This window comes from Anomalospiza imberbis, chromosome 2, assembly GCF_031753505.1.
Source record: "Anomalospiza imberbis isolate Cuckoo-Finch-1a 21T00152 chromosome 2, ASM3175350v1, whole genome shotgun sequence".
Taxonomy (NCBI): domain Eukaryota; kingdom Metazoa; phylum Chordata; class Aves; order Passeriformes; family Viduidae; genus Anomalospiza; species Anomalospiza imberbis.
This window is the reverse complement of record NC_089682.1, coordinates 56915692-56928472: the sequence shown is the minus strand read 5'-3', so window position 1 is coordinate 56928472 and position 12781 is coordinate 56915692. Positions and strand designations below refer to the sequence as shown.

The 12781-nt window shown below is 41.5% G+C and overlaps 1 protein-coding gene across 1 annotated transcript in view; it reads right to left on the bottom strand.

The window, feature by feature from the left end:
• Positions 1–12781, bottom strand: part of FLT1 (fms related receptor tyrosine kinase 1) — a 106623-nt gene that overhangs the window by 41353 nt on the left and 52489 nt on the right. The window contains exon 12 of the mRNA XM_068181193.1: positions 5118–5226. Coding sequence (XP_068037294.1) covers positions 5118–5226 — 109 coding nt within the window. The remainder of the gene's footprint in view (positions 1–5117; positions 5227–12781) is intronic.

The following is a 12781-nucleotide window of genomic DNA, read 5'->3' as shown; positions in this document are numbered from 1 at the left end:
TTGTGTTCTGTATGTGGGCAAAAGTTTACAGTCCACGGGGTGACACAGGCTTTTTCAGAGGGCAGTGCAAACCATGCCTTTAAGATGGGTCAAATTCCAGAGATCCTGGTCCGTCATGCTTAATTATTAAGAGATCCTACATGATCAGCTTTGGCTTAGGTGCCTAACTGTAAGATTAAAGTTAGATGACATGAATCCTATACTTGATTTTGTTAAAAATCATTAAATTCAGACACACTTAAAAACAATCAGATGGCAAACATTTTGAATATGGATAAGTACTTGGAAGAAAGAAGATGCTGCATCTTACAGTACATTTCAAATTGTTCTGATGTGTGTTGGGAAAGCCAGGTATTGGCTAGGAATAGTGGTAAGTTTTCCTTTTGAAGATGGCAGTACTCAGTAAAAGCTATGAAGAGCCAAGCAAAACTCTTAAGATGAAACTTAAGATCCCGGGGGACTGAGACAAATGAACTATTTTTAGCTTAAAAGGATAGCATGCCAACAGAATAATACAGTTACAACTACTTTTATGTTGTCAGGTCTGGAGCTCTTCCTCAATGTGCCTTCAGTGAAGACTATTTTCTGAATAAATCTAGGAACAGAGGCAAAATACACAGGATTCCAAAAGAATCATTTGTTTAAAGGCTACAAGCCTCCTAATATATGACACCTACCTCACCAATTGTTACAGGCTCAGGCTAGCTAAATAACATGGCTGGGAATAATGTAAAAGGGTTTTATTTACTTTAGTGATTTGAAGCTTCCTGTGGAAATAGCTCCCAGGTTTCCTGATGGAAGATTTTGTTTATCTTTGCCAAGCACCATCAGGAATCTCAAAATAAAATGCGCTTAGTGACATTGGGAAACCAGGGAGATAAGGCAGAGCTGTTCCTGTTTCACCCTCTGTAATTGCAAACACACCCATAGGCCTGCTGTGTGCCAGCAAAACAGCCCAAAATATAGGGAAAGGGGCAGGCTGGAGGAAAGGGTGCTAATACAATTAAATTTGGCATAAAGGTATTGTTACAGAGACTGCTTCCATACCAGTGAGCAGGAGAGCTTTCAGCAATCACCTTTCTTCATTGCTTTTATGTAAGTTTCTCAGCTGCTTTTGGGTCTTGAACAATGATTTGCTTTTAGAGTTAAGTCAGTGACAATACACCAAAAATGCCCTTTATTTGACAGAAGCCATTGGAATACTACTCCAAAACCCATGGTCTTTGTGTCATACACCCTCAGGCACAGTGTATAAAATCATGTATACCACTCTCAGACTTCCTAGGAAAAGATAGGCAGATTTCACTTTAGGCCCAGAAATAATGATCTTTACAGTAACTAAAGAAAGTTCTTCCTAGGTTCTCTCTGTTGACACTAATTTCCTTATGTTCACCTTTCCCTAAAGGAGTGGAACTTGTCAACTCCAAACTAGGCCTGCTGGGTCATGTTCTGCCTTCCACCACCTTCCTAATGGCTTCTGTCTACAACAAAAGAGACCTTTCACAGCACTGCCACCACTTCAATGGAGCATGTACATTTTCTCTTCCCCAGGACAAGGGCTGAGGGAGATTGCCTTCAAGGAAAGGGATCTCCCTGTTCAGAACAGTCTTTGTCTGCATCTGCTCTTTGGAGTAATTTTTGGCATGTCCCTTTTACAGAGGGCAGCAGCTCCTTTTCCTGCAAGGAATCATCCCCTCCTGCTTAGATACTTCTCTTACTTTTAGATACTTTTATGTGCTCAGGCTGACTTCAAATGGCGCCAGCAGACTCAACAACATAAGATAAACTAGCCCTAAGCTGTCACACAAACCCTGAAGTATTGGTTTTGGACTCATCAGAAGGAAATACTTTTCAGTGTCCTGTTCACATCCATCAGCATGTAAAGCTCTCAGGTTTTTACTCCCTCAGTGCATTTTTCAGCACATTCTGGAAATGTTTGTTTCTTGATGTGAAACACAGGCTCTACCCAGCCACAGCAGTTTGGTCTCAGCCTGATGGAGGAGAATTATGGTGAGCATAACTGATTTTTGTAGGGACCAAACAACAGTATTGCTTATACTGCTTTCAATCAATGCAAGTGAGTGTCACAGGATGATCAGGACTTTCCATGTCACACAACCGAAGTACTCAGCTCCAGGAACTCATAGGACAAATGCATTTCAAGACATAATAAAGCTGACACTCCTCTTTCTGAACACCAGCAAATGTAAGATTCTTCAAAGGGAAGTCATAACATTCTTCATGTTCTCGTGCCAGCTTTAGTATCAAGGAGAACGATTTCCTTCCATCCTTGTTTAAGATCTGAGAATGCTAGGTCTAAATAGGAAAACTACATCCTTAATGTCACTGCATTAAAATACTTGAAACCATCTTCAAAACTTTGAAAGGGAGATTGGATACAGTGAATGGGTACTGTATGTACAGCTGAAGTACAGCTTCATTTGGTTTTAGGATCTTCCATGTCATAATGTGAAAACTGAGGAGTTAAAGAAGGCCAAATTCAGCATCTTGCACATTGAAAGAGCAGCATTCGCAGTGAATGATTCTCAGTGACTTCTCGAAGTTTCATGTGAAATACCCACACAAAGATGAAACTATCATTGGCATGTTAATTTATGGAGAACTATGTGGTGTTCAGCTTTCTGTCCAAACAGACACGATGTGAAGATAGAGATGAAAGCAAAACTGAGAGTGGGGACAAAAGTCATCTTCAAGGTGGCAAATGTTCTTGTCCCTTCCATTAATAGAACATGGAGACATCTTTCTTGTTTCTGTACTTTAACAAACAACCTGCCTATGTGTCACTTATCTGTTTATACTTCTCATGCTTCTTACCAATTTTCTGTATTTATAGATAAGTGGAACTTTCTAAATGTGAAAGTGTGTTATGACATGGAGCTTTAACAGCTGTAGACACCCACAAATGAAGTCTGCCAGGTGAAACTGTACGAGAAGCACAACAGTGGATACCTAAAAAAGAAATGACAAGTGCTTGCAGTAGTGCCCATCTGCTGGTGTGACAGGGAGTTATGCTGCCTTCTGGTAGCTAAGGCCTGAAATGTTTGTGAGACAGTGCCACAACTTGTCAAGAGCACTGACTACTGCTCATTGCTACTCTTCTGTGTGGGCAGGAGTGATACCGAAAGCTGGATGGAAGCCAGATGGAATCTGGGCAGATTCAAGGAAGACTACAAAATCCTGGAGGTGCCAGTAAAAGGTATTAGTGCCCAAGCTATCTTTTCTTCTCTTTTACCAGTTACAGGAAAGGGCATTCTCCTGGAAGCACAAAACCAGTTCATCTGGGTCAACAGATCTACTCAGCTGGGGACCAGCTCTGTGGAAAGGGACCTGTGGTGGGCAACAAGTTCAGCATGAATGGAAAGGGTGTTGCTGCAGTAAATAAAAGTCAACAGGCTGCTGGGTTGCAACAGCAAGGGCATCACCAGCAGAGATAAAGAAGTCATTACACTCTACTCAGAACTTGCCAGGCCATTTCCAGAATACTGCATTCAGTTTGGGTCCCCTCTATACAAAACAGATGTGGAAAGTCTGGAAAGAGTCCAGAGGTGCCACAAAGATGATCAAAGGACTGGAAAGTCTGCTGTATGAGGAGAGGCTGAGAGAATTTGGTTTGTTTAGCCTTGAGGAAAGGCTATGGGGAGACTTTATCAACGTGTTCCAGTATTTAGAGGGTGGCTACAAAGAAGATGGAGACTTCTATTTTACAGGGAGACACATGGAAAATGTGAGGGGTAATGGGTACAAGTTACTCCTGGGGAAATTTTGATTGGGCACCAGTAGAAATTTTTCACTATGTGGACAATCAGTCATTGGAATGATCTCCCCAGGGAAGTGGTGGATTCCCCAACACTGGACTCTTTTAAGATCCATCTGGACAAGATGCTATGCTTTTCCCAGGACAAGGTTGGACCAGTTGTTCCTTGAGGCCCCTTCCAACTTGGTATTCTATGAATCAGCTAGTCAGAATATTTTAAAAATACAGAGTTTGGGTGAGGGAACATTTTTTAAGTAAATTTTCCTTTTTTTTTTTTTTTTACCAGATCTAGTGAGTGTGTGTCTGTTCTCTTTTGATATCTCTCAGAATAGAAATAGAATGAGTTTCTCTAAAATTACTCATCAGAATTATAAGCAAGAGAATGACAACATAAAAACCCCAGAGATTATGACTTGGGGATTAAAGCATCTAAATATTTTAGCTTTTTTGCTTTTTCTCATATTTTTGAATTAATTATGTTTCTTTAATAATCTACCCTGAAAATTAGCCTAAGTTTATAAAATTACTGCTTTATAAACAAAACAAAACTTTTGACAAGAAAGAAATCCTTTGTAATTGCACGTGCAGACTTTATGTTGCTGAATAATGCAGTAGTTATTCCCAAAGCCACACTTTTTTCAGTAATTCCTGAAGTAAAACATTAAGTAATTTGTTTGTGAAAACTCCAAACACATCTCATAATGCAAAAATAACAGAAAGCATACTCATACATGAAGATAACAAGATAGGAATTCTCAGTGCCATGGCACAAATGACATTCCAGGCTGTCTTTCTCAGAAGAGAAAACAAAACTCTGCAGTCTGTATCCTGACACTTTTCCACCCATAAGTTGCCATTGTCCCTGAGATCTGTGAGAGGTACTCCAGACATCTCTAGCACCATGCTGCCTGCAGACACTGGCACTGTTCTAGGCTCTGTGTTGTGAGATATCCTGTTGGGCAACAGAATGAGGCTGTAGACACTGTCAATGTCACACATGAAACTGGCTTACTGGTGGGTGACAATACACTAAAATTTCATGCATGAAATGACTGCAGAGATGAACCAAAATGGGGAATTACTCATTGCTGTATTTGTGAGTAATTTCTGTCATGCTTGATGCTTGAGACAGGAATGAATCATTCAACAATTTGGCATCCCTAGAAATCCAGACCAGCTGCTGTGAAACCTACTAGCATCACCCAAAAGTATTGTATAAGCTTACAAGTGCATACACTACAGCAATTCTGAAACAGTGGTATATTAAAAAGCCACAACAACCTAACAGTTATAATTCCAGGATCGGGAAACATGTTTGACTCTATAGAGGAGTAGATCTTACCTGTTACAATAAAACTGACATTTCTTTCAGATTTTCCCACTTTATTGGATGCCACACAGCTGTAGATTCCTGAGGATTTGGCTTCAGCTACAACAAGAGTGCTAGCAGTCTGCAAAAGAAAGAAGGGGTTTAGTTCTCATTGGCACAAGAACTCAGTTAAACTTGCCTTCTCTTTTTCCTAAGTCACCATTGGCCATCCCATGATTCACTCTTTCCAATTGTTCAGTGATGGGCACCTCTGGGGTTATTTAAAGGAGATGTCACTATAAACAGTTTTGCAAAGGATAGAAGAATAACAGGAAACAAGCTCCTTGGGTGACCCTTATATCATCAAAGCCATCATGACCAAAAATCTTTGAACATCACTTTCAGATTGATTTGTCTCTCACTGGTGATTTAATGGTAAGCTACAAGACATGAAGCACGACACAATGTGCTTCACACAAGGAGATAAACAGCCTGTAGGAGAGCCAGACTGCAAAGGGAATAGGTGAGGCATGCCTCAGGCATTTGGATAATCCTGGGGGAAAAAAGTAGCTCAATTTAGCACTAAACTCATTTGATTTCTTTCGTTTTCCCACATATGTGTCAGATGAGATGAAACAGTGACAAAAGAGTGGTTTACTCATCTTCTTTTGTACTATTTTCTGTTCTTGGACTTAATAATTCTATATAATAATAATAATAATAATAATTTCATTTTTATTTATGTTATATTCTATCACCATCTTAAGAGATCCAGCACACTAAATATTTTCTCAGAGTTATATGACTTGAAAGATAAGACCTTGAAAGGCCAGGGACCAAAAACACCTAATGTGCCCTTAGAAACAGAAAAACCACTGTAATAAGAAGAGTTATACTTTTAGGGTGATGGAAAGCCATGGTCTAATGGCTTGTGCACTAGGCAGAAGAGGAAAGTTATGCAGAAACAAATGACGTGTCATTCTGTTATGGAGCTGAGACATGAGGCATGGACATGGACTTCATCAGTGTAATGTGCTCCCAGTTACAATTTGGTAGCTTAATTTTCTGTCTTTCTGTTGCCATTTTACTTGTTCTATAAAACATGGTTTGCCTGTAGTTCGGGCAGAGCTGGGACAGTGATGAACGGAAATTGTGGGGCTTCAGAATTCCACTGTTTGGAATTATTTGGATTCTCTAAAACCCCTAAAAATAAGTTCTGTGCAATTAATACATTCTTTTAAGTCTGCCTGATTGCTGGAGTTCAGAGACAAGCACAAGAGGGTGAGGCAGTAATAAATAAGGGCCAGTTATCTACATTTTTACATAAACACTGACTGAACATTTGCACTGCTTTTGTCTCTTGCTGGGAGAAAGCATAGCTATCCCCAAACTCCCGTTGAGCCCCTAAATGACGTAGATCTTCTGGTTTCCCAAAATCATTCTTTAGTAGAAAAAGCCTATTACTTTTCCTACTACTTAAGTAAACACCGTTGAGACAAATAATTTGGTTTTGACTTATTTGTTTTAGAAGACTTCTCTATGGTAAATTCCCTACAAGTAATGCTAACAGCACCTCTACTCTGTTAAATTGTCTCAGTGGTCAACTACCTGTTTGCTAACACACTACATAATCTAGCTATAATTTTTATAAATTACCTTTTTGGATCTTCTGTGAGATTAAAGAGGATACCAGATAGATAATTACAGCCCTTAGGAAAAAATCATCCTGTTTTTCTAAATTCAGTAGGCTGACCTCTACAAATTTCTAATTATAAAGGGTGGGCACAGCCCTGTACATATTTTGTCATTCTCCTTGAATTTCTTCCAGGTTCTAAACACAATTTTTTTAAGTGTGGACACAGAGCACAGCACCAGGATTCCTGCATTCCTGAATAGTGTTTTTTCAACACTAACTCAGACCAGAAGGAAGTCCCACAATGTCTACCACAGACGGTTGATATGGGTGGCTAAAAACTGCTTCTGCTATGCCAGACTTCCTACCAAAAAATAGCCTTTTTTTCTGCTAGTTGGTATTACCTCACAGCAACTTTGTCCAGGAAGCAACTGTGACCTAACACAAACAGTGAAGGAGAATCTCTTGCTCTGTGACTCTGACACCTGTCTTTACTACACACAGAGGCAGAGCATTTCTGAGCCTGAAAAACATGTGCAGAGCATTTCTGAGCCTGAAAAACATGTGACTATTTCTCCCACAACTACCCCAAAGGTTTGAAAGGTTTTTGGAAGTATCAGACTGCATTTTGTCCTTGTATCATTAGGTATTACTTTTTAATGGAAAATTGTGCATACTATCTTGAGGTTTACTGCCTCAGCCCACTGTGACATTATTACTGTTGTCACACTGAGGATGGTGCATACAGTTAAGTTAAAGGCGTATGACTGCAGTGAATTACAGATGATGCCTTTTCTTGTGTATTAAATTGCCTGAGAGAGCATTCATTGGCACTGGAAGCCAGTGATTTAAATTGCCAGCTTTTCCCTCCAGCAATGTTTTGGTTTTGACCCTTACACTGTCCCAAATACTTTAGCATGGGCCAAGGATCCCTTCCAACAGGCAACTCCCATGCAAGCAATGGCTCTTTGGAAGGCAAGAGAATTAAATGCTGTGAACACAGGAGGCCTTAGTGCTGGAGAGCACATGCTGGTTTGTTTACTCTACTAAGGCAGAGAAAGCCACAGTGTCTAGGAGGAAGCAAGACTGACTTTGCAACAGAACAGACTATTTTAGAGACAACATGTCTCTGTATAAATCTTTTAGCTTATAAATTAGTCACAAGGATAAGATAACATCTCTTTAAATAGTTTGTGAGCCCTCCAGTGGTGCAGTCTGTGTTTTTCATTGTGGATGCCAGCCAAAACCCACCAGAGAAGCAGTGTGTACAAAATGATGCCTGGCATATTGTTTACAGAGAAACTATGGCTGTTTGAGATCAGTTTGTGCAGCATAGTCCCTCTGTACAGCTATCACTGCAAAAGAAGCAAAAGTTTTCACAATCTTGTATCATCTGGCATCACAACAGGGAGTTTCAGTCCCTGGATTTGCAACTATGTTATAGACAGAAAGTCTAAAGTGAATTGGCAGGATCAGACAGAACATGCAAATCCCTCTGGCATGCTCAATATCTTCAGCATCATCTCTCCATAAACCCCATTTACCACCAAAGTTTTGGCCCTTTATGCCTTTTTTTTTTACTCCCATCATCTCTGCTGAAGCACCATGTTACAGGCTCATCTCAAAGCCAGGGGCTAGGGAAGTAAGCCCCATATTGCAATTGCTTTGCTGGGCAAATAAAAGATGCATAAGGCATAAATCCTAAGAGATGGAAGAGGAATTCACAGATTTGTTTGTGGTGGAAACTGATGAGGAAAAGACTGGGGAGGCAAAGAGAATGCAAAGCAGCTGACAAGATCATTGCTGTTGGAGCCACAGTGGGCTGGTCTTTCCCCTGGAGGGTCCCCTCAAATTTCTCTCTTCTCAAAGTTGCTGAGATAGAGGATTCCCAATGCGCCAGCTGATGGCAGAGAAGGAAAATAAGTTTTCAGAAAATGTTTGGCAACCTGGCTCTTACGTGACTCCCAGAAGGCCTCTTAAGACACTGACAAAAACTTGCTCTGTTCAGAGATTGCTGCCTTGAATTCTTGAATTCTTGAAACAGATACATTTAAGAAGCAAAATACTGCCCTTTCAACATAGAGCAGGTTAGTGCAAGTCTGTCAATTATTGCTGATTCTCTTCTAGTTATGCTTTTAAGAAGAACTATTGGTTAAAAAAAAAAAGGAAATAAATGAAAATATGCTCTCTTTATGCTCTTGGATTTATCTTTGTCTAATGATATGTCATTTAGCAAGATCCATCTCTAAATTTTGGTAGCGCACTGCTGGTTTAGTCTGCTTGTGCCAAAGACATACAATCTGCATGCCTCACATGTTGGCAAGGAGCATCAGTGCAAAACATCTGGTCAACACATTTCACCTTCAGGACCACCACGGGAGAAACACTAAAGTACCATCAATGGAAGGACATGAGTACACACAGGAGAGCACCCACTTTCCCCCTGGGGTCAGACAGAAAAATCTCTATGAGCTGCTGCTGTATATCAAGCAGAGCTGTGCTTTCCCTCTGCATCCTGTGCTGTCCCTCAGCTCCGCAGCAGCAAGCCCCAGGTGCTGCTGGTTTTAAGCTCACCAAGGGCTTGGCTCTGCTGGTACATCCCAAAGATTCACTTAAAAGTGTTGACAGCAATTCTAGTAGCACTCAGGAAGGCTCCAGGAGAAGTTACAATGTGCTGAAGAGAGGCAAGTGGGGCTCCCACAGCTATCTTTAGCCTGGGTATTGAGGAAGATCTTACTGTTCTTATGTTCATCTGTCTGCTAGCCTGACCATCTGTCTGCCAGTATCCTCTCTTCCTCCCTGTGCTCAGTAATTTTTGAATCCATTGTCCAGTTTCAACCAAGACTTACTGACAACTCAAAGCTCATGAGATCTCACGCATTTAATGAAAACCAGCTGTTGGGTAGAGGAGAAAGATCAAGATGCTGCTGTAGTGTGCTAAACAGCTTTCTCTTCCTCTTTGGGTTCCAGATGGCCAATCTGCACAGATGTACTGGCCAGACAGCTGGCATGTGTCAGGACTGAGAACAGACACAGCACATGCTTCTCCATCTCATCAGTAATGTGGGAACTCGGAAGAGAGGTAAATGTTTAGGGCTTAGTATAGAAGATGCAGGAGAGATGTTGCGTGATTACACTTATCAGTCATGTCCAGGAAGGATTTACTCTTCTGACTATTTAGCACTCCACTTTGGAGGGTTGCACTTTTTAATACTACCACCAGTCAGTCTGACCCATCTTTGCCAGCCAATCCAGAGATGAGTCTAAATGAGTCTAAAGGGTGAGTCTAAATTTTGTCTTCTAGAATCATGTTACAGGGCCATTACTTTCCATTTTCCATGAAGTCAGGTGTCTTTGTCATTCACTAGCACTGGAACCACTAAAAACCTGTGTCAGTTAGGTAATTATGCAGTGGAAAACAAAGCCATACATATATATGTATATGTGTATATACATACATATATAGATGTACTTTTTACACACACACACAGAGACACACACACATATGCATGGTAAGCTCCAATTTCATGCATTACTGCCCTTTATAAACCATACCTGGAGGCATACCCTGTGACACAGACCCTGCGACACAGACCCTGCTTTCCTGGTACCTGCTATTGGTCAGTGGTACTCCAACATATGCTAGCAGCAGAGGCATGAGGCTTTCAGGGACACTCTGTTCCGTTTCAGGTTCTCAGTAGGTTGGTTCCCGAAAACAAGAGGGTTTTGCCTCACTCTCTCCCAACTTTTCCTTGTACTCAACTGCCCTCCTGTCTACTGTCTCCTTCCCTTGGATTTATAATCCTTTCTTCTTGGCCCACACTTTCTGCTTTCCCTCATCTGAACTTGCCTTCTTAGTGTCTTCTAAGCACAATGCTGCATGCTCAGGATCCTTGTTGACTTCTCCTACAGAGCCCTGTCCCTTGTACCCCTGTAGCAGGAGTACCAAGTGCCTTCAAAGCTGTTGATAAGCCAGTGTGTGCCTGCACACTCGGGACAGAATGCACTGAATGCATGCACCGCTACCAACTGTATGTAAAGGCACAATGAACGCACCAGCTCTTTGTACCTTATTATTGCAGGTCATTCACTGACTGACATTCCAATGAACACCGACCATGCAAAGAATAATAATCAGTGTTGGCCCTCAGTTAGACCCAGCAGTCAGCTTTAACGGGGAACACTGAGAAGTGTTGGGCGTTAGTTAGCTGAATGACAGGAGAGTGTCTGTGACCTGTTTACATGATAGGCCTAAGAATAGCGCAACTTTGTAGGAAGTCGCTGAGATGTCCAACAAAATGAGAATCAAAACATTGGGTGGGGGAATCAAATCACTTCAAGAGCTGTCTTATGATTAAGTATTATGGCTTATGTTGCAAAGTTCTTCCATTGTACCACTCGAGTTTCTCAATGTCTGCTTAGAGAGGCTTTAGCGGAAATGTTACTAAAACACTGTTGTCACGGTTTCTCTGTCACCAAAGAATAACGTAGTGCAGGCTTCCTGCACTACTTTAACTGCACAGGCACAGGGCTTGAGTTTTTTCTAACTTTAAAATATACTTGTAGCTACCTTGATAACCACAGACAAACAAACAACCTACCACAGCAAAGAGCCAAACTAGAAGCACTTAGATGTTGCACATACAGGAAACATGTGGAACTGGCACAATGTTTTGAGGAAGGTGAAAACAGCTACCCTCATTGCTAAAGAAACCTGTTGATCATTCCTTGTTCATCTCTTTCCTTGCTTACAATAATCTCATCCTGTGACCACACGCATTTCTCCTTTCATGCTAACCCAAATGTGAAACTTTCTGAGTTTCTTCATTCATTTCCTACCTCTTTGTCTCCTACATCTTTGTTGTTTCCATTGAGCTCTGAGATTGTTTTTACCACTCTTGCTGTGTTGGGATGTGGAAGTGGGGTAGACACTCTGTTTATTTAGCAGGGCACCACCGATGTGGAAGTGCCTCGGTGAGCTGCTCACAGCTGCTTGCAGGAATAGAACTGCTCACAGTAGCAGTCCATCAGAGACAGACACTTGCGATGACGTGCTGCATTCAGTGAGCTCAGTGCTATTAACGCTCTGACAATATCGCTGCAGATGGACAAGGGTTCTGTCTGAGCTGTCTCTTTGAGTTTGCTCAGGGACACTGAGAGTGAGTCTTGGGCTGCGGAGAGTGAAAAGCCATAGACTCCCATGGATTTAAAAGAACAATCCTGGATGCCTTAGAGCAGCTGTGTGTGCACTAATCATGCAACTCTCAGCTTGGCCAGGAGCCTGGGCTTAGAGAGCATTTTTTTTACTTACAATAGCAGTCCAGCTGTGCTTGAAAAGCTATGGAAGAGCAGCAGAAATAGAGAAACATTAGAAAAGCTGTGAAAAATGTGAGTACAGAGATTGTTTCACTAACCTCCCCCTCCCCATAAGGACCAGGAGGAGTAAAGCAAAGCATAGACCTTTCTTAGTTGAACTAAAGAGCAAAAAGACAAGGAATACCAGGGAGGACCAGTAAGTTTCACTGCAAATCCTTCCACGCAAGGACCATTCCTTGGCTCATTTCTGGGCACATTTTTAAAAAGGGCTGCTTGCCAAAGACTTGCAGTTCTGCTGCAAGGACCCATTATTAGCATCTTCCTCCAGGGAGGAATTTATTTGCTGTTGACTGGAAGTTGCTTTGATATTTCAGCCACTCCTCTTCTGCTGTCTCCAAAATGCATGGTACACAACAAGAATGAGATCTGGTCATTAGACAGCTCTTTCTGCACCCTGTGAACAGGTAGGACTGCAGTCATAACATGGCTATATGACTGCTGGAAAATAATTGATTCTTATCATCTTGTTCATCATTCCCCCTCTGGAATAGACTATGTCTTCCTGTGCTTGAAATTATTTCCCTTTCCTCCTTCAAGTCCCTCCTTATGTTTCATTTTTCATGTGCTTTCCTATGATAGTGTACCCTAGGAAACTGTTAGCTCCCATCTTTGCCTTGATCTTTAAGCACGTAGAGCTGGACAGCTAAATAGAGCAAATGCCTCCCTGGGATCCAGCCTGTTCCCACGC